This window comes from Magnolia sinica, chromosome 9, assembly GCF_029962835.1.
Source record: "Magnolia sinica isolate HGM2019 chromosome 9, MsV1, whole genome shotgun sequence".
In the NCBI taxonomy this organism is placed as follows: Eukaryota; Viridiplantae; Streptophyta; class Magnoliopsida; order Magnoliales; family Magnoliaceae; genus Magnolia; species Magnolia sinica.
In genome coordinates, this window is record NC_080581.1 from 45245599 (window position 1) to 45268885 (window position 23287).

Consider the following 23287-nt stretch of genomic DNA (forward strand, 5'->3'; position numbering starts at 1 on the left):
GACTCATGAGCCGGACATGGTGGTATGGGACACCGTGGTCGAGCTGTCGACCTACGCTGGGGTGACGAGCCTCCCCGTAGTGACCAGTGAGCAACTAAACTCGTGAGCCGATTATGGTGGTATGAGACACTATATTCGTGCTGTCGGCCTACATTGATTGGTGACGAGCCATTTGTAGTGACCTCGAGCATACCTGGATATCGCAAGGAGGTGACGAGCCGAACTGTGGTAGTAAGGGCATGAAAGGCGTGCATTGATTGGTGACGAGCCCTTTGCTACGACCTCAAACATATGATCGTATAAGATGTCTAGGATTGACGACCCTAGTATGGATCACTGTTTGGATGGTGATATGATGAAGGTATCTTAGCTTCCCAATCCTGCTATGTGAAATGGACTAATAACAACTTGGTAATCATATCCATGCACCACATTTGCATGTGCTTTGTAGATGTGGCGGACTTTGAGGCGATGTCATGCGTAACGTAAGATGAAGACGTGAGGGTGTACGCGTGAGGGCACGCATCATATTGCATATATCCTTGCATTAACAAGAGTACTTAGGATTTATTTAATTGTCCCGCTTTATCATTACGCTTGATTGAACGATAACATGTTAACCTAAGTGCCTTATTGTTCCACCGAGTTGATCACTCACTCCCACGTTTCGGCGGTGTTAAACACCCACCGAACTCTGGCCCTGATGTTGCGATGTGGATGCGACGTCTGAGGGAGCGAGAGATGGATGATGATGAGGCGGCTTTCTCTTAGTTTTCAAACGGGTTCAGCGAGCCTTGGTCTGTTGCGCGGGATCTCGGGATTATTTTTGGAAATTTAAATGATGTAAGGATACTTATAATTTTGTTAAGTAACACTTTCATACGACCGGGCTTGTATATGTACTTGGATTTACACTTGTACACATATTTTTCTATAAGTCTTCCGCTTGCTTTATTCACTTATCCCTGAATCATATCTGTGTTTTGTCTTAATCTATTCCATGTTTTATGCACTAATACAACCAACATACATTCATCATTAAATATGTTGCATAAGTGATGTTTTGGAACTCGGGAGCTGAGTTATGCTCGATCCGCTAAGACTCATGAGCCGGACATGGTGGTATGGGACACCGTGGTCGAGCTGTCGACCTACGCTGGGGTGACGAGCCTCCCCGTAGTGACCAGTGAGCAACTAAACTCGTGAGCCGATTATGGTGGTATGAGACACTATATTCGTGCTGTCGGCCTACATTGAATGGTGACGAGCCATTTGTAGTGACCTCGAGCATACCTGGATATCGCAAGGAGGTGACGAGCCGAACTGTGGTAGTAAGGGCATGAAAGGCGTGCATTGATTGGTGACGAGCCCTTTGCTACGACCTCAAACATATGATCGTATAAGATGTCTAGGATTGACGACCCTAGTATGGATCACTGTTTGGATGGTGATATGATGAAGGTATCTTAGCTTCCCAATCCTGCTATGTGAAATGGACTAATAACAACTTGGTAATCATATCCATGCACCACATTTGCATGTGCTTTATAGATGTGGCGTACTTTGAGGCGATGTCATGCGTAACGTAAGATGAAGACGCTGAGGGTGTACGCGTGAGGGCACGCATCATATTGCATATATCCTTGCATTAACAAGAGTACTTAGAATTTATTTAATTGTCCTGCTTTATCATTACTGCTTGATTGAACTGATAACATGTTAACCAGTGCCTTATTGTTCCACTGAGTTGATCACTCACTCCCACGTTTCTGGGGCGGTGTTAAACACCCACCAGAATCTGTCTTAGGTTCTGATGTTGCAGATGTGGATGCGATTTCTGAGGCAGAGCAGGAGATGGATGATGATGAGGCTGCGTTCTCTTATATGCAGTTTTCAGACGGGTTCTAGCGAGCCTTGGTCTGATGCGCGGGATCTCTGGGATTATTTTTGGAAATTTAAATGATGTAACTGGATACTTATAATTTTGTTAAGTAACACTTTCATACGACCGGGCTTGTATATGTACTTCAGGGATTTACACTTGTACACATATTTTTCTATAAGTCTTTCGCTTGCTTTATTCACTTATCCCTGAATCATATCTGTGTTTTGGCTTAATCTATTCCATGTTTTATGTACTAATACAACCAACATACATTCATCATTAAATATGTTGCATAAGTGATGTTTTGGAACTCGAGAGCTGAGTTATGCTCGACCCCCGAATTTCAGGGCGTTACATCCAATTAGAAGATAAAGCAATTTAAATCAAATTTAAACTTTTCATTGACCTAATTCTCAATGGAGGAGAATTGTGAAGATTAGAAGGGATTCAATCACCCTACCATGCCCAGGAGACGATGGTGAACAATGGGATTTACCAATCTCACTATTTCAAAACAGGAAAAGAAGATATCCTAAGCTATCACAACATCTATTGTAATTTGAGTCACAATAAATCATAAAAAACTAAAAATATTCCTTTAATATCAAACTAAAAATCAATGAAGTTCAATAAGAATAGGAATCAAACCAAAATAAACATCCCAACACGCTACAAGCTTTACCTCTTAGCCCTATGTAAGAGGTTTAGCCAACCATAGACATGATTGAAACCAAATCTCTTAAACAAAGCATGAAAAATAAACTAGGGAAGAAGAAAAACTCTTTGGCAGCTGCTACACCCCTTTGTTATGCTCCTTAAGATCTTTTCAAACCGTAGAAGATGCTTTAGAGCATCTTAGGGAGTCCTATTTATAGTTGTGGAACTCTAACTTTTGCACCAAGTTGGAAAAATCTAGAAACTGCCTCAAATTTACGCACTACGTAATTTCCCAAAATAGATTTGGGGTTTAAACCACCTCAAATTTAGCACTCTGCGCAGTTTCCCAAAATATACTTAGAATTTCAGAATATGCTTTTCAGGACAATTTCAGGATTCCTTTTCTTCACTTTAAATCTTTGATTCTCTTCATTCCTCACTTAGTTTTTTTGGATCTTTGGCCTGTGAATTCTTCATTAATGACTTCCAAATCTCCAAATCTTCATTTAGTAATCTTTTAAGCATAAATCTTCCTTTTGGCATCAATTTCACCTTAAGCTCTCGAAATCACCTCGCACATGAAAACATGCATAATTAAATCAATTAAGTACTATCATGTTTATAAAACCAAGGTATAAATAGGGGGAATATGCAATATTTTACACTCAACAACTGACGACTGTGATCCCACTTTTCGATGCCTAAAGGGTCTCAAAATGTGACAATTTCAATCAGGATTAAAAGAGAACTAAATTAATTTTCCAATTACCCTAAAATCGACCAAATCCGACATCAAACGAGGTGGTTATGAGCCTCTTCATTGGATCACCTGATTTTGAAAGATTAACGATCGAGATTGAAAAATGACAATTGAAGATTTCTAGCGTGGTTTTGGGATATCGATCATTCTCCGAATCAGGTGATTCTTATACTATTTGAAAGCTTGTTAAGTTACCTTTCCAATGAGTTAAAAATCATCTAAATCCAACATCTAGTGAGGGAGTTATGAATGTTTCTGTCGAACCAGGAGAAATAGGAAAAATTCAAGACCAACAACTTGATCCCACTTTTAGATACGCAAATGCTCTCGGAATCCTACAATTCCAGTCAAGATCGAAAGAGCACTAAATTACCTTTCAAATGACTCTAAAATCGACCCAATCTGACATCAAATGAAGGAGTTATAAGCATCTTTGTTGGATTACGCGATTTTAAAATATTAACGATTGAGATTGAAAAATGACGATCGGAGACTTCCACCATTCTTTTGGGATATCGAACGGTCTTTGAATGTGGAAACTCTTGTCCCATTTGAAAACTTGTCCAGTTACCTTTCCAATGAGCTAACAATCGCCTAAATCTAACCTCTAATGAGGGAGTTATGAGGGTTTCTGTCGGACCAGGAGAAGAAGGAAAAATTCAAGACTGATAAATTTGATCCCAATTTTGAAATCCCAAATGGTCTTGGAATACGACGATTCCAGTAAGTGTTGAAATAGCACTAACTTACCTTTCAAATGAACCTAAAATCAACCCAATCTAACTTCAAACAAGGGAGTTATGAGTAGCTTCATTGGATAACGCAATTTTAATTAATAAACGATCGAGATTGAAAAATGACGATGAAAGACTTTAAGCTTTCTTTTGGGAAGTCGAACGGCATCCGAATTAGGCGATTCTTATTCCATTTCTAAGCATGTCTAGTTACCTTTCCGATGAGCTAAAAATCGTCTAAATTTGATCTCTGAGGAGGGAGTTATGAGGGTTTCTGTCGGACTAGGAGAAGAAGGAAAAATTCAGGCCTGACAACTTTGATCCCACTTTTGGATGCATAAATGGTCTCAGAATACGACGATTCAAATCAGGATTGAAATAAAACTCAATTACCTTTCAAATGACCCAAAAATCGAACCATTCCGACTTCAAATAAGAGAGTTATGAGTGTTTTCACTGGATCAAGCGATTTCAAAAGATTAATAATCGACATTGAAAAATGATGATTGAAGACTTCTAGAGTGCTTTTGGGATGTTAAACGTTATCTAAATTAGTCGATTCTTGTCGCATTTGAAAGCTTGTCAAGTTTCCTTTCTAACGAGCTAAAAATCGTCCAAATCCTACCTCTGATGAGGGAGTTATGAGGATTCTGTCAGACTAGGAGATGTAGGAAAAATTCAGGACCAACGATTATGATCCCACTTTTGGATGCATAAATGGTCTCGGAATGTGACAATTCCAGCTAGGATTGAAAGAGCACTAAATTAACTTTCCAACGACCCAAAAATCGACCGAAACCGACATCAAACAAGGTGGTTATGAGCATCTTTGTTGGATCACACGACTTCAAATGATTAACAATTGAGATTGAAAAATGACGATCGAAGACTTCTAACGTGCTTTTGGGATATCGAACAGTATCTGAATTAGTCGATTCTTATCTCATTTGAAAGCTTGTCAAGTTTCCTTTCCAATGAGCTATAAATTGTACAAATCCTACCTCTGATGAGGGATTTATGAGCGTTTTTGTCGTGCTAGGTGATGTAAGAAAAATTCAGGACTGACGACTTTGATCCCACTTTTGGATGCCCAAATGGTCTCAGAATGTGACGATTCCAGTCAGGATTGAAAGAGTACTAAATCAGTTTTCCAATGACCCTATAATCGACTGAATCCAACATCAAATGAGGGAGTTATGAGTGTCTTCATTGGATCACGCGATTTCGAAAGATTAACGATCAAGATTGAAAATTGATGATCGAATATTTCTAGCGTGCTTTTGGGATATCGAACGGTCTCCGAATTAGCTAAAAATCCAACCTTTGATGAGAGAGTTATGAGGGTCTCTATCGAACCAGGAGAGGTAGAAATAATTTGAGACCGAAAAATTTGATTCCACTTTTGGATACCTAAATGGTCTAAGAGTACAACGATTCCATTTAAGATTAAAAAGGCACTAAATTGAAAGTGCCCTCATTTGTCAATTTATGTGAATGATAAGTCTTTCTGTCAAGTGAGCCCTAGATTGAAGATCACAAGCTCAAGACTTTTTAAGATGAAGATATACGAATGTTCTTAAAAGGTAAACTAAGCCTCATCTACCCAAATAAACCCTAATCAAGTATATGGCCCAAAATAAAAGAACCTTTCTTACCCATAACTACTTCTGGATATCCTTTAGTAAGCTTGGTTTTTGCACTTTGACTATTGGAGAAAAAATAAGCTAATACAGGTAAACTCAATGTTCTGACAATTGCATCAATATGCAATCGAGGATAATTTCGATGGCATCGAAAACAAGCCCAAATAGTCTAGCAACAAACTGAACATATGCTAGGTATTGTCGATTACATCGAATGAAGTTATATAACATAGAAACTTAAGTTTTGATGGCACTGAACCAACTTCAATTGAATCGATGTTGGGCTTATTCCCTCTAATTCTAAAATACTTTAAGTGTTCTTCGATGTAATCGAACCTCTTTTGATAGCATCGAGAGTAAGTCATCGATGGCATCGAATCTAGTTCGATTGCATCGATATTAGAACTAGTTAGTCCAACAAGCTTTCTAGGAAAATCTAATATTTTTTATTGCATCGAAGATAGTTCAATGGCATCGAAATTCAAATTCCGATGGCATCAAATTTCTAAACGATTGCATCAAAATCGAGACAAAACCTGTCCAGTAACCAAAGAGATCCTTATAAAGAAAATATCGATGATATTGAAGTATATCTCGATGACATCGAAGACCTCTTCGATGGAATCAAGTATGTTCGATGGCATCGACAAAAGCATATTTCTGCCTATTTTGTGATTGTTGGGATTCTTCTTTATATAAACTCTTGGGTTGATACTTGAGAAGATGAGCAAGATTTGAAGATAGCTTGAGAGAGTTATTATAATAGTTAATACCCTCATCCTTAAGCCCTCTGTCCTATAAGAGTTCATCATTCAATCCACAGCTCAAGCATATATTCTTATCTTCATTGCTTGGATTGAATCATGAACTCTAGCATTCATTAAGTTTCCAGCAACACTCTTTAATGGAAAACTATTATGACAGAATACTTGAATGCCTAGCTTTTGGAAATCTTCACCCACTTCTAAAGAAGAATCATTTATTAAAGAAGATCAGACCGAACCTTAAACCAACAACCTCAGAGCATTGATTAAAGCATCAACAAGCGGTTGTGGTTCAAGGGAGCTGAAGACTCTTCACCACCAGGAATATCTTTAACAACATGTGCTAAAATGAGGCTCACTCACTTACTTATAAGTATATAAAGTCTGTTAAGTCTAAAGCCCTTTCCTTATGTAGGATTGGGATTCAGAGTTTGAGTTAACAAACTTACTAAGACCTTTTGTAAGTCTCTGATGGGAGAATATATGTAGTGTCCTTGTGTAGGACCTATTGCCTTGTGTAGGCATAGTCAATTACCTTATATAGGCATTGCCTTAGGTAGGCATGGTTGTTTGCCTTGTGTAAGCATAGTCAATTACCTTGTGTAGGCATTGCCTTGTATAGGCATGGTTGTTTTCCTTGTGTGGGCATAGTGTATTTATGTAAGCAGAAGTTGCCTTATGTAGGCTCCTAAGGTTGTCTTGTATAAACTCATTAGCTAACCTTATGTAGGTTGTAAAGGTTTATGGTTAACCTGATTTAAAACCATCAATAGTGAAATCCGGTACACTCTAGGGTGGAGTGCATCAGTTGGGAGTGGAGTAGGCATGTAGCCGAACCACTATATATTATTGTGTTTGTGATGATTGCTCTTGCTCACATATATTGACTATTGAAATGTTTACAGTATGCACAATACATATTTAATATAATGCAACACTTTGATTTCTCACTATCTTAGAAGTTGAATTTGAATGACTTTTTAATAATCCTAATCATTTTAAATTGGTAAAATTTATAATTTAGTAGGATTACAGTTTTAAAAGTCATATTCACCCCCCTCTAGGACACTTGAACATATATTCATACTTCAATAGTATCGGTCCTATCGCAATTTCAATTAGTATCAAAGAGGGTCCCTCTTGAAGGGGTTAACAACCTAGAGTGAGTTCCTAATTGAAGTTGGAATTATGACCTTCACCACTACAGTTATCCCCAATTTAAAGGACAATGATGAGATAAATGAGCAAAAAAATTAAAAAAGCATCCTCGTCGAATGATGAAGAAAAAGAAGAAAGAGAAAGCATACATGATGCATATGATCAACTCTACACTTGTAGCATTAATGTCCTTAAAAAGCTTGGCATTGCAGATAATAAAAATAAATAACTACAAAAAGATCTAGATGAAGCATTGGCTATAAATACTCATTTGATTAATGATCTTCAACAATACCATGTTAACAATTACAAACTTGAGAGGACAGCAACATCTCATTTCTTTGAAATAAAAGGGTTAAACAAACAGATTAAACTTCTAGAATCTGAAGATGAAAAGCTGAAATTTGAAAATGTACATTTAAAGTCTGAAAACCATAAATTGAAATTAGATGTGGAAAAAACAAAACAGTAAGCTGAACTTAGTCATAGATTTTCCCAAAGAATGAAAAACTTGAGAGACTTTTAAGAATGGGAAAAACTCCTAGGGATAAGAGAGGTTTAGGTTATGAAACCTGCAAATCAAGCTCCTCTCTTACACCTCCAGTGGCTAAGAAAATAGTTTCTTTTGGAAGCAACGCAAGAAATACTCCTATATGCTATGCATGTGGAGACTTGGGACACTACAAATTTGAATGTCTTACATTTGGTCAGCTCCACTCCACTTCTAGATTAAGATCTATAGGAAAATTCAGACCACCTGGAAAATAGTAAAAAAATTAAAAAGTCCTCTAAAGAAAATACCAAATGAGAGGAGGAAATATTCCACTCCTCCTAAAATGACTAAGAAAATGGAGGAATTGCTAAATCAAGTAGCTCAATTGAATCAAAAAACCAAAGAACTGATGAAACAATAAAATTTAAAATAGTTGCCCAAAAAATCTAAAGTACCCATGAACAACTAGCATCAAGGAGAAAACAAAAAGAAAACATCACCTCCAAAAAGGATGGTCACCAAATGGGTGGTAAAAATTAAGAACAATTGCCTCGTAATTCATACTGCACTTAAAGCAGACAATAATTCTAAATGGGATCTTAATAGCGGTTGCTTCAGGCATATGACAGGTGACCAGACCCATTTTTGTGATTACTCAAAATTTGATGGTGGGATGGTTACATTCGGAGATGGAAGCTCCGCCAAGATAATAGGACGTGTGATAATAGTTGGGCCCGGTCTGCCTAAGATCAAAGATGTTCTTTGCGTAGAGGGACTAAAACACAATCTCTTAAGTATTTATCATATTTGTGACAAAGAACACTCATTCACATTCTCCAAAGACATGTGCAAGATCTCAAACCTTGTAGGAAAATTGATTATAAAAGGTCTTCGCACAAGTGACAACTATTATGTGATTGAAAGCAGTAGAGAAAATCTCTCATCTACAAGATGCCACATGGCTCTAGACAATGAGTCTAAGTTATGGCACCAAAGACTCGAGCATGTGCATTATCGAAACTTCGCTAAACTAAGCTGGAAACATTTGGTAAGAGGACTCCCTAAGATTGGAAAGAAAGAAAAATTTGTATGCGGTGACTATCTCAAAGGCAAACAGATAAAAGTGGGACGTAAGAAGACAACCACCATAGCAACTTCCAAACCACTTATTATATATGGATCTAGTGGGTCTAACCAAAATTGAAAGCCATGGTAAAAAGAAATATTTTCTGGTAATGGTAGATGATTACTCTAGATTCACTTGGGTCGCGTTTCTTCAGGAAAAGTCTGATGCATATGAGGAATACAACAAACTGGCAAAATGACTCCAAACTGAAAAAGAATATTACATAAAATGTATTTGGAGTGACCATGGAGGAGAATTTGAAAATGACCGATTCTAAAAATTTTGTGATGAAAATGAAATCTGACATGAATTCTTAGCTCCAAAAACACCACAACAAAATGGAGTGGTTGAAAGAAAGAACAAGGTATTGAAAGAAATGGGCTCGGTTATGCTTAAAAGTAAAAACATGACAAAAAAATTTTAGGCCGATGCTATCAATACCACCTACTACATAATAAATAGAGTATACCTTAGAGCATGATTAAACAAAACTCCATATGAACAACCTAGTGTTAAATATTTTTGTGTCTTTGGTAGTATATGTTGTATTCTTAAAGATAGGGAACATCTAAGTAAATTTGACTCTAAAAGTGACGATGGTATTTTTCTATGATATTCATGTTGTTTCTTAACCTCGGATCATCTGAGAAGGTTTTGAAGAAAAAATAATAATGATGTAGAAGGTACATATATTATATCACCGACATCACCCTTCATCTATTTAATGCTCGTTGAAGCCTGAACTGGAATAGCTAGAATTACACTTGTTCAAGAAACTGAATCACAATATAGATGAACAAACCGGGTTAGTATTTTAGTTTTTCACAAAGATGCATATACTTTCAGTGTTCTTGAAATCCTCATGTCTCATTTTTCACGCAAATATCTTATTTTTCTTGAGTTTATTTGCTTAGTTTATCAATGCTTGCATACACATCAGACAAAACCAAGTAATGACAAGCAAGATTACTAATTTACTTTATCATGACAATGCTCATACTTTTAATATTCTAGAAATCTGCATCATTTCTCATCCATTCACAAATATATCTTCTTTTCTCAAGCTAGGATGGTTCGTTAAAATTTTCATGATGATCAATTGCAATAGAAAAAATTGACATGGTACAACCTAACTTTTGGGGAGAATGGAAAGCAAAATTAGAAGAGAAGAAGCAGTTGACTGATGAGGCAAGAATAGTAGAACAAATAATTCTTGGGGTGGAAAATGCACGTTTTTTATCTGGGGACTTCGACCACATTTGGAGTGCTATTTCTACTTTGTTCATTTGGCAAAGCTAGAGAAAGAGCTCGTCTTAAAGGAAGCACTGAAATTAGCAAATACGCACGGCTGGCTTGAATCTAACTAAGGTCTCTCTTATCACCAATTTTGTTCTTTTGTAGTGTGTTCTAGTGAAGCATGAGTTTATAGAAAGAATTTGATAATTGATTTTGCAGCTTTGTCTTCCTCTTGATCTTGTTACAGGTCTAAGAAGTTGCATTAAATCAACGTGATGGTTCTTCTTAGAAAGTCTTTTCATTACTCGATAGTCATGGTAAGAGAACACTATCTCACTTTTGAACTTTTCTTATTACTAGTTTACCTTTCAGGAATTGTACCTTACATTAGGCAACAAACAGTCCAGCTTTGCTTATGGGTTTGAGTCTTGGCCTGAATGGGTTGGACTTTGGCCCAATATAGACTCACTAACTTGCCTAGCTCTACTTTAAAATGGGTTGCCCTTAGGCTTATGTCGGGCTGGTCAAGTTTGAGCTAGAAATATATCCATTTAAGTAAATGAGTCGGGCTTGGGTTTAACCCTACCTGCATGCATAGGTTATGAGTTGAGTTAGATAATTTGACTCGACTTAAAACCCAAAATAAAATATCTGGACCTAAACTCAACTTGATTTTTTTGGTCCGATTTATTGAACCTGGACTCATTAAAATTGGGTCGAGTTCGTGGGTCGGGTTCATTGGGTACCCACAACTTCGGGTACCCATTGACATTCTTACTAACCTTAATGCGACTCGTGTGAGAAACGGGTCAGATTTGGATCAGGGTGCCAATGTCGATTGCTTTGATTTTGACCTTACCTAATCTGGCCACGAATTTTGGTGGGTCAAGTGTATGTCCAAAACTCCAACTAGATTCTTAAATGAGTCAGGTACAAGGCACCCGTAGCTCAACCCATCCCATTTACAACCCTACCCATTGGGCTTTTGGGCCTGGGTTTGGTTTCAGCTTCAAATTTAAGTTAGTTTTTCAATCGGGCTTGGTTTAGGCTATGTACAATAGCCTATCAGGATGGTCCCTAAGGGTTTTGGAAGGGCAATTTTATAACATACATTTTACATTATAAGCACGCGTGCACACATACACACACCATTTGTCTCCTGCACACCAGACAGTAGATGGCTATTTACAATTTAGAGGTTTGGCCAGTTCATATGGGGCCCACCATGATGTGTATGTGAATTCAACTCCAAGCGCCATAAAATTTCTACACAAGCGCCGCTAAAAGCTTTTATATAGATTTGAGAGGCCCTAACATGCTAGTAATTTTTTTTTATTATATATAATTCAATCGAAACCTGTATTTTTTAAATATTTGAAACATAAAAATGATGCCATAAAAATAAAACTGAATATTAAACAAAATTTATATTACTAGACAATATATATATATATATATATATATATATATATATATATATATATATATATATATATATATATATATATATATATATATAAAATATTTATTACAATAAATTAAAAATAGTTTTGAATATAAATAAATAAATAAAAACAAATCCATCTGTCAAACAAAGTTCTTGCCCTCTCTTGGACTTTCAAGCTCCTGTTGCTAAGGAAATGTTTGACAATTTCCACAATTCCTGAAGCAGTTAAGCTCTCATCTACAAGCAGCTTCTCAAGTGCTCCTAGCACTGCACCGATTGATTCTTCCACATAACTGTCACTTGTGCCACCACTACACTTTTGAGCTTCCTGGAGCCATTGGTTGAGAAACCTATGCCCGTCTAACTGAAAAAAATGATTAAGGCAACCATTCTTCTCTATCGCTGACAAGGTACTTGCTACAATTGACATCCTTGAGGGCCTTTCGGTGCACAAACTTGACCATGTTCCCACATCTGAGAGCTTCATTAATGACCTTCAAATAAAAAACATTAAAATCATACACATCATTGGAAACAGGCTAGAAAGTGAGAAAAATAATAATAAAAAGAACAAGGACAGATAGAAAAAGCAATAAACAAGTGTTAATCTAGCATGTGTTTTGCACCATTCATTAAAAGTAGGCTGATCCACTACAAAGCATTTTAGCTTGAGTTTGACCCACCTGATCATTCAATAAGTTAAAATCATCAGGATATGATCCATCCACATTGGGGCCACGTGTACCATCTATCCAATCACTACCATTTAAGAAACCAATATAAAGTCATATATTAATCTATAGCCCTTAATTTAAAAGATTAGAAAGTTACACTTACATGTTGAGTAAACTCCATTTTCTTGTAGTCATCCCAGTTCAGGTACTCTTCTTTTCCTTTCACATTTCTTATACTTTCATGCTCTGACTGTTTCCAAAAAAAAAAAGGGTTTCTTTCATTTTCTCTCTTTTCTTTTTATAAAAAATTTCAAGGCCATTGAATTTCAGCTTTTTTATATGGAGCTTGAAATGGCTAAAAGGGGAGGAGAGAGAAAGATGGTGTCTACCCTCAGTTCTTGCAGAGCAGCTGGTGATTGACCCAAGAAGAGAACTGCCAATGCCATGAGGAGGGAGGTGGTTTCACACCCACCCAACAAAGAATCCAGTACAAAGCTCACCCTTTCATCCTCGGACAGGCTATTTGCTGATAGGAGTATTTCAAGGAAATCACTTTTCTTATTACCAGCAGAGTCCTCTCCCTTTGATCTTCTCTCTTCAACTATAGCTTTCACCGTAGAAGATATTCTTGCTCTAGCCTGCATATACACACACACAATCAGTCAAAAGTTCTGGTTAGAAAGTAAAAGGAGCAAATATCTAATTTGAAATGACACCAATGGTGGTAGTTCACTAGCAGTCTCAAAATGGTGGTGATCCATGCACCCTACACATGTGATGCATGTATCAGAATCAGGATCTTTCAAATTAAGTGGCACTTTTTGGTATAGACAACAACCTCAATATCAGACTGATCTGATGGTTAGGATCATTTGGGCAGCATCATTTTGGACTCTCAATCAACCATAATAAATATGACTGGAAGTACCTGAACAGCTCTTGCATATGGAGTGCCTGGAATATATAGTGGAAAGGAGATGAGTCCATTCATGAAGTGAGGAAATCTTCCAGTATTTTTGCAGCTTGTGACTCTTCTGGTGTCAACCCAAGAGCTTGTTTTACCATCACATTGAATGTGAACTGAAGAAAGGAACCAAAAAATTAAAAACAATGACTTGAATTTTATTATAATCACATAAGAGTAGAGGAATTGTACATCCACCCCAAAAAGTTGATAGCTCACCCCAATATGAATCATTTGACCACATAAGGTTTTGGAAAATGGGATGTACACACCATGCTTCTGATATATATGCAAATATCCTTTTTCTATTTTTGGCATATGAGTGGTACGACTAACTACCATTCTTATACCATAACCATGAGAAACCAAAACTATGGAAATGAAGAAGAACATAACAGAAATGACAGTAGTCTTCCCCCCCAAAAAAAAAAGAGAAGAAATATGTCTTATCGTACCGCAAATGGGATGTACACACCATCCTTGTTCACATGCATTCCTATATCAAGGAAATACCAAGCTTACTGTCAACCTGTGTTCAACAATCAGCTGAAAGAACCAAAACAATAGAAGATATATGTCTTATCTTACCGCAAAAATTCAAGGAAAAGCCAGGACAATAAGACAAAATGAAGGGATCATCCAGTGCGAAATCCTTTCCTTGTGACAAAGGAAGCAAAGGGTTTACATCTAAGAAACAACAATCTTTAAAAAATTAAAAATGCGTTGAAGGGTTGAGAATGAAATTTCAACAAAAAGTGTCCATGAATCAGGGATCAGGGTTGTTCGACCACTCTGATTTTGGGGCTGTGACTTAAAAATATTTGCTGAGGTGGAGTCTGGGTAGAAGTCTAGCAGATGAATCCCATCATCAGAGGAAGATCCAACTGCATTTATCTGCACAAGAAGACATAAGACATTACAAGATATTTGTTGCTATAACTGAATCCCATGGTTAATTATTGCTATAGTTCTAAGAAAACCACAAACACATAAGGTCATCGCTTGCTAAGTGTAGCTCTAATCACAATATTCATATACATGCGTAGGTGGCTAACATCGATCATTCATCATTCGCTAAATTAGGATTGTCCGAGAAATGTGTGTGTGCGTGTTTGTGTCTATATATATATATATATATATATATATATATATAACAAGAAAGACTCAATAAATGCTAACCCAGCTGCATCACCCACATTGGAAGCAAAAAAAAATAAAAAACTGCATCAGCCTCAGACAACCACAACACCTACAGCTCGATAAAGGGAAGACCCAGTAGTCAACATGGAGATTCACCATAGCAGCCAGATCTTGAAACAGAGCCAGCTACTGATGGACTGCAACCGGAATTCGAACCCCACTAATCAGGCTAGAGACAGTCACATCTACCAACCTACTGTGGCTAATGCAATCACTGCACTTGCAGCATGACAGGCATATGGATGTATCAAAACAAACCCTTGGCCACCAAACAGATAACCATTTCTAGGATTCCGAAGGAAAAAAAAAAAAAACCTTGAATTTGCTCCAATTGATCCCAGATGTGCAACAAACAACCACTAGTCTACTCACCTGCTAGACGCGTAGATGTTGCTTTGGAATACATGGTTCGAATTTGTGCTGCAAGCCATGTGTACTATAGGAGTGCAGCCACCATCACCACAGTTGTAGATTATGATATTGTTGCCAGGAGTGCGACTTTAAAAATGTGAATTGAATTGCGAACATTCAGTTTTAAAAAATGGAGTGCAACTTTAAAATTTTCAAAGAAAAGCAAAGGTTTCCTTTATTATTATTATTTTTCAGCAAACTTGGCAAATAATCTATATGCAAAAAGTTTCTTGACAGGAGGCAGCTAAGTTCCATGCCAGATACAAATAATCTATATGCAAAAACAGGATTTGGAACAGCTCATTCATAACATGGTCTTCTGCACACATAGCAATCCTTCATCATTATTTGCTACGGACCTCCATTTTGCAACATACTCAGCACCAGTCTTACCCCATGGGATCTCTTCAGGGTTCCTAAAGATTTCCACAGAATCAAGCAAATTTTATGACGAGATTTCAATTCAGGGCAAGAACATGTAAAATGAAGAAACTACAGAGATATAAGCCACCATCAGATCAGCTAGGCTAAGTCTAGTTGGATCATCCAACTCAACCCATTGATAACTTATAGGGGTAGAACAAGTTGACTAGGGCTCAATCCAAGCCCAACCCATTTACTTAAAATTGTTAAGTCCACATAATTAGCGAAACTATGTATCCCGCAAACAAACAAGACGAATGGATGAGATGAATTCAATCTGCAGTTGACAGCGATTAAACAGGAGAACTAAGCAGCATTTTCAATTGCTTCAATGCATTTCAACACACTCCAAACCACTCAATAAGCTTCAACTCAAACTTGCCCAATTCCACCCAAAGAAAAAAGAAAAAAGACCAAAGTGATCAAATATAAGGTGGGATACATATGTATCAGAAAATGAACAGTCATGTTGGATGCAGATATACTGTAATCAGAATGCTCTCCAACCAAAAAAGTAAGAGCTGCTAATAGCTTAACAACCAAAATCCCATTACTTCCCAATCAAGCTACAACCATTTAATCATAAAAGCCTTGCCTCAACAAGTAGACATGAAACAACAAATGTTACTGGATCATATGAATCATCCAATTACTTGAAAAGGTTAGTTATAATAAATTTTCCAGGTCAAACCAATGGGGCATCACTCATTTTTGGTCATCCCATGTGCTAATTACCTGCAACATCCAATAAATATTCAGTAACAAAAGTCAAAATAAACCAAATGCATTAGGACTCCAAAAATCTTCAATCCATCCAAAAGGTAGAGGCATCAAGTAAATCAACCAGCATTATGATCTCATCTTCAAACTCCGGTGAAAAAAAATCAAACTCTTTACTTCAATAATACTTGCATTCTTCAGAGAAGATTTGGGGTTGCTTCTCAGCAATGGAATCTAGCAGTTATATGTCCTTGGCTACCTGCTCATCAACACTGCAGGTGAACATGGATTTTGTATTAAATTGACAATGACATTGACAAGTTAAAATCAAAGATACAAAAAACTGGGAGTGGTTTGTTCCTGAAAGGCAGAACTGCATAAAATCATTCACCAAAGAAACGAATATTTTACACCACCTTCAAGCAATTGATGAATGGAAAAAAATAAAATAAAAATCCTTCTATGCACTTCAATTATGCCCTGCAAAAACCAAAACAAGCTTAACTTAACCAAAACAAGTATATTGTGTAGTTCACTACTGCCAAGTCACAATCCCAAGATTAGATTGGTTGAACAATCCTAATCTCTGATTCACAGACATTTTTTTGCCAAAATAGGACAGTTGAAGATTTTCCATTTTCACACCAATACTCATTGGTCAGTCACTAATCTTTGTTTGAATTTATTTTTCTTTATTTATTTACATCACCATCATCATCATCCTAGCCTCATCCCACCATTTTGGGGTTGGCTGTATGATCATGCTTTGTCAATCATATACCAAACAGAAATTCTCATGATTTCATAGCTAAAGTTTTATGTCCGTGGTCTCCTTGTGTAATCGTGCTCTGGTCCATGGTGCAGGCATAGCGATGTGCTCCAGGACTCCTCACCTGTAGCAGGTCCTGAAGAGCCTTAGCCCCCTATAGTTTCTGGCCTGATTGTTTCTCCTCACTGGGGCAAGTGTTTTCAGCATGATGGGAGAATAAAAGAGATGCATGTTTATTGTACAAGTACAGATAAACAAAACATGAAAACAAAACCATTAAAAAAAAAAACAAAAGACCTACCAAACCATTAAGAAAAACAAACATAAAATTTACACACATTTGTTTCAGGAATTTCGTCAAACATGTGACATGCTTATAGCTCAAATTCTATACAAGCATGCTTTGTGTAAGAAATAAGTGGCCTGTAAAATCCCAAATCCAGTGAAGTAAAAAAATAAATCCATTAGTGATTAAAAGAGAGAGGAAAAAAACCACCTGACCAGTCTCTTTGGTTCAGGCAGCTGCAGAGTTGGAATGTGAATAAGGTTTTAGAAGATTTAGAGAAATCAACTAAAATCTCTAGGGTTTTGGGAGATTTGGAGAAATCGGGAGATGCATGAAAGGAATGAGGTGCAGGAGAGAGAGAGAGAGAGAGAGCAGCGGAGATAGCAAACGCGTTCGGGTGCAGTGGCATCGAGCGACGTTTTTAGGGTAGCGATCACAGATCGCCAGATCTGAAGGCGTTGCTTCTTTTCAAACAAAAAGAAAGCTGGAGAAGAGAGAGAGAGAGAGAGCGTCGGGGGCGGTGAGAGGGAGAGTCGAGAGAGGGGAGAAAAACAGGGCTAAGGCTTTTGGTACGATATATATACCCTATCGCTAATCGATGCCCATTTTAATTAGCGCCGGTAAATTAGCTACATAAATCGTTGCCTAATCCACTTTTTGTTGTAGTGTCCTTACATTAGATGTGTTAGCTCAAGTTAGGCTTAGTGCCTCAAAATCATCCCTATCTATAATTTACGTAGGCCACACGCGTGAAAATAGTGTTAAGGGGATGCCCACCCTTCATGTGGCCCACCTGAATCACGGATAGGGCTGATTTTTGGGCACTGGACCTAAAATTTAGTGTTACTTGAAATGGTTGGAGAGTATTAAAATACATGTTGGTGGGGCCAATGGTAACTGTATGATAGATATTCATACACCAACTTGAGGGGGAATATTGGAAATTTATTTATTATATAGGGGTTTAGCTGTAAATATGCAAAGTAGAGTCTTATGTGTAATTTTATATTTATTAGGAGGTTATGATGTACTTTGTAGATAGGGGAAACCCTACATATAAAATGAATAAGAAATGAGGTAGCTCATGTTTTTGAGCTCTCTCAACTTTTCCTCATCTCTCTCTCTCTCTCTCTCTCTCTCTCTCTCTCTCTCTTCTATGAAAACTACTTCACCAACTACTACTGTCATTATTCCATGCATTGTTAAGTGTAGGGCTGTCAATGTGCGACTCAGGCCTTGCAAAATCAAATTTTCAAATAGGGTTGGCCCGAACAGTTCAAAATCCCGGCAGAAGCCAACCTCGAGCCTAACCTATTGACAACCCTACATATGAATATACAGGTCAGCTAATGCACATGCCTACACATCTGCCGGCATGGTGGGCATGTGCAATATCTAAGCCATCCATTCAGGTGCACCTCACTATGTAGAAGTTTCGTCCCTAAGATAAGTGTGCCATGATATTAGAAATCACTTGAAATGTTTGAAAACTTTGATTTTTCACAACCATGTATATTTTTTAAAGTCAAAACCTTACGTGATTATTATGTACTGTGGTTGGGTAAGACTTTTGATTAATGCATTGATATGATTTGCAAGTGTGTAAATATGCATTTTCTTTTTCCCTCGTTTATGCTGAGAATGCCCCAGCAAGGCTCCCTTTCCATGAGTTTGTGGTTGGGATGGCAATGAAAGCATGCCATGTTATGCAGTTCATCCTGTGCCTCGCTTTTGTACTTTCTGTCTGCCTCCTTATCATATCCTTCATCACGTTTTGGATATGGAGATTGACATTTGTGAGGAGTCTTGGTGAAGATGTTGTTGTACCCTTTGGTGAGCTTGTTGGCATGTCAGGGCTTGTATTTCATCTGGTTGAAAATCCAATAACTATGAGTTCATTGTTCCTTTTGTCTATTAATCTCTCTCGGTAACCTTCATTGTTCATTTTGTCTCCTAATCTTGTCCATATTATTCAAGTTTCTTGACTATGCTCTCTGATTTTCTTCCTTGCAAGCATCTCTGCCAAGTTGCTCTCTGATTTAAAATGGTACTCTACCAATGTAAACTTGATGTCAATTTGTTATAATAGATACCAAGGTTCATGTGTTGTATAACAATAAGTTGAGTTGTCAAACCGTTGCAATTTTTAACATTCGACTACCTTTTGGTCATCCTATGTCTGGTCGTCTTTTAATTATTTATTTATTTATATTTGGCACAATCATGTTACTTTTTGAGACCCATCGCTCTTGTTTTGATATTATGCAAAGCCTAAATATTTAAATTTTGGACTAAAAAAGAGAGTAGATTAGGTACGATGTACTCACTTAAAGAAACATATACGAAGTTTCTCCAACGATATCTTCTCCTTAAAAAAACTGTTAACAATTATCATGTACCTTTTCCACTTAATTAGAATTTTCTTCCTCGTGGATGTATACTATCTTTTGAACTGCTAACTTTTTTGGCATGGTGGTGGATTTAAAGATAATTTTATCTAGATTTACTTGGATGCACCCTTACCATGTTTATAGCTGATGAAAGCCTTTGCATATGATGAAGGTGCTTCATGCTCTCTCCTTTCATATTGTTAAACTAGAATGTTGATGTTCATGTATCTTATGGGAGTAGCATTGCCTTTCAAATGTGTAAAATAATTATTACATTTATGGATTCGAAAACTTCAATGACATTTTGTATGGACATTTGGAAATTTTTTTGTGGAAAGAAATGTGCATGTGACTTTGTATTGGGAATTTTAGTGCAACTCTTTTGGGTCCTGACTCATGCCTCGGTGGTAGACTCATAAGAGTTTCAACATGAGGTCATGGGTTCGAATACCCATTGTAGTGAAATTTCACTGTGGTGTGTGTTAATATATATATATATATAACTCTATGGTCTCAAGAAATCTCTGCTATATATGGTACGGGTCCTTCCAACATATAGGAACTCTTGGTATTACTGTGAAGATGGAAAGTAGCTATATTTGTTTATTTATTTACAAGAGGTCTTGAAATTTTATTACAATCAAAACAACATTAGACTGGAGGGAAAGATTTCATAATACAACAAATTATTGTGATAGCCTCCCCTTCCTATCTATACTTTTAAATATATATATATATATATTCTTATTCTTTTTGTGGGGGAACAAGCGAGGAATGACTCTCGAATTACTTACCCACACTAACCAAAATCGTCGTTTAGGAACGGTTTTAAACAGTTCCTAAATGCTTCAGGAACGGGTTAAAACCATTCCTGAATGAGTTGTCACAAAAAAATAAAAAGGAACGATTCCGAACCGTTTTGGGTACCGTTTCGAATTTTAGGAACGGTTTTAAACCGTTCTAGTGCCAACGGTCACATTTTTGGAACAAAATTTTAAAAACAGTTTTAAACCCTTGTTAATGTTGCTAACAGTTAGATTTTATGACGGAAATTTAGGAACAATTTTAAACCCTAGTAAACACACGAAATTTAGGGTCAAGGGAAATAAATTAACAGAAGTTAATTGCATTCCATCAAAATAGAGATTAATCCAAAGAAAAACATAAGGGAATAATGTGCTTGAAGATGTTTCATTACAAAATCAAATTTATAAAATAAGCTACAGTAAAGGCTAGCACTTCAAATTATAGCTTTGCGGAGATGGCAAAAAATGCTAGCAAATCTATTTGTTAAAGTTTCAGTATTGGCTAATCAAAGGGAACAAAGTGCATTCCTAATCAAGTTACTCCAGATAAAAGCAGATCCTTGAATCGGTTCCAGACAAGCAACATCGTGCAAAATTCCCAATAGAAATGGCCCAATATGCAAGGTTTTAGCCAATTTAGGATAGTCAACTCACTTGGCAACCTGCAATTATTTAGACTGCATTTGGATGTAAATCAGATGAAAATAATACCAGTAAGAACAAAAACATTTTCTATTGTATAAAGTGGTGAAATCCGTGGGCTCCACTGAAATGTGAAAGTTTGTGAAACACTGGTCAAAGCCAGATATGCAGTAAGGCAGGATTACCTTGCCAGTTTTGTTACATTATCAAGGAGGTCATCGAAATGCATAGTCAAATACTAACATATCAAAAAGATGTAAATAAAAAATAACGTGTGGTATGTAGTACTAGGCCATTTTTATAAACCCAATTGTAAAAATCCAACATGCAATCAAGCCTCTTTTTTTTTTTCTCTTAAATCAAGCCAAGATGATGATGATGGAGCTCAAGTGTGCACCTTCAATTCATTATATGCACCGTAGTACTGGGGATACTTCCCTCTGGCTCCCCCAAAAGCAGCTTGTCATGTATCTATGAGAATCAATTTCTCCCTTACATTTAAGGCCGGCTGTAGGACAATTTTGGAGGAATAAAACAGAGCTCTGATACCCAAAAGTGCATAAATGATTACAATGTACAATTATAAATGAAGGCAAGGAGGAACTAGAAAACAGAGCTCAGATACCCAAAAGCCTGCCCAATTCTATGAACCTGACCCAACTTTGTCTCAATCCTTGAATTGTGAAGAAGATTTCTCATCCTTTCCCTCGTGTTGTTTTCTAGTTCTTTTGTTTAAAATTTCATTATTGTCTAGGAAAAGAAGTTGCAAATCATTATTCTTTACATAACCCTCCATACTATGTATGCATTTTTATATTTAATAACTTTCCATTCATAAGTCTCAAAGCACTTTCCAATATCCATACAAAATTGTTGGATATCTGTACATGGAGTACTTGAACAAAATTTCAGATGTTGCTGGCCAGTTGACTGCACACCAAATTCCATATCCTAACCCTTTGTTGCTACCATCATTCAATTGACTACTTTTCAATGAACAAATTTATACATTTATCGTTTTCAATGCTAATGATTGGAGTAGTAACTATTATCATACATCTAATGCAGTGTCTCAAACAGAGGAAAAAGAAAATAAAGTATTGCTGGACCAAACAAATTGAAGAAAGAACAATAAAGGAAAATTACAACAGACAACAAATCCAATAACAAAGCAGAATCATGGACCATGGAAGGATGTTACATGGCTTCCCATCAATGGCATATCCATGGTTACAATGTCACTCTACTTATAGTATGGGGTCTATAAGAGAACAAAATAAATTCATTAAAAATTGTCTTGGGAAAAAAGAACAAAACAAATACAGATCTACGTGAATTTCAAAAAACCTAAAAAGAAAAAAAAAATACCTTGGATTGTGAAAAAGACCCTCTCTGTTTGCATACAAAGGGACATGATCTCTCTCCTTATACTTGTGATTTGACCCATTTGCTTCCACCTTTGTAGCAGAAAAGATGAACAAAACCACCAAAGCAGATCCCACCAATTTCACCAGCATAAAGGGCTAAAAAGTTTCCACCAAAGAACCAAATGGTTCTAAGTCATTCAAATAGTATTAGAATTACATGATATTAGGCTGGTCGAAAAATAAATTTATTAGCTTTGCAGTTGGAGCCAATTTAATGTTCTTACATTGTTTTACGCCCCCAAAAGTGGACTCCAAGAAATGAATGAGCTAACAGTGAACACAAATTTTTGGAGAAAGCGTGAGAGAAATTTGGTATAAAGGCAAATAAAAATCCAAACGCAGGAGAGAAAATTGGTATGAAGGCAAACAAAAGTCCAAACCCATCATCAATTTCATATGAAAGTATAAAGATAGAAATTAAAATTACTTAGATTTTGAGATGATGTATTGTCCATGCTAGGATCAGGAGATTCATCTCCATCTTTTGAAAAATGTGTATCGATTAGAAGGTGCAATCCATCATATCAGCAAAGAAGGTGACTTAGGTTCGATCGGTTTACCATATATCAATTACAGACATGTCCACCATGAAGCCTAATGATCCATACCTCCTCTAGTCATCATTAATTAAACCAGCAAAAAAGAAAAACATATTTGCAGAACCTCAACCAA

The 23287-nt window shown here is 36.8% G+C and overlaps 1 protein-coding gene and 1 long non-coding RNA gene across 2 annotated transcripts; both read right to left on the reverse strand.

Moving 5' to 3' along the window:
* Window positions 1–12280: 12280 nt before the first annotated feature.
* LOC131254977 (cytochrome P450 724B1-like) lies at window positions 12281–13460 on the reverse strand. The gene is made up of 3 exons (XM_058255674.1): window positions 12967–13460; window positions 12741–12827; window positions 12281–12397 (listed from the first exon to the last, which is right to left on the reverse strand). Exons 1-3 carry the CDS (start codon window positions 13219–13221, stop codon window positions 12281–12283), a joined length of 459 nt encoding a protein of 152 aa, XP_058111657.1. The 5' UTR covers window positions 13222–13460.
* Window positions 13461–14366: 906 nt separating this feature from the next.
* LOC131256281 (uncharacterized) lies at window positions 14367–17280 on the reverse strand. The gene is made up of 3 exons (XR_009176721.1): window positions 16473–17280; window positions 16229–16310; window positions 14367–14435 (listed from the first exon to the last, which is right to left on the reverse strand). It is a non-coding gene; the product is annotated as an uncharacterized LOC131256281 (long non-coding RNA).
* Window positions 17281–23287: the final 6007 nt, after the last annotated feature.

Bases quoted from the DNA above. Each gene is read 5' to 3' on its own strand.
- LOC131254977 (XM_058255674.1), bottom strand. From the start codon at position 13,221: ATGCAGGCTAGAGCAAGAATATCTTCTACGGTGAAAGCTATAGTTGAA. The intron at 12,828-12,966 runs GTAGACACCATC...TTTTGGAAACAG, and splicing joins CTGCTCTGCAAGAACTGAGG to TCAGAGCATGAAAGTATAAG. The intron at 12,398-12,740 runs GTAAGTGTAACT...TTTTATTTGAAG, and splicing joins AAATGGAGTTTACTCAACAT to GTCATTAATGAAGCTCTCAG.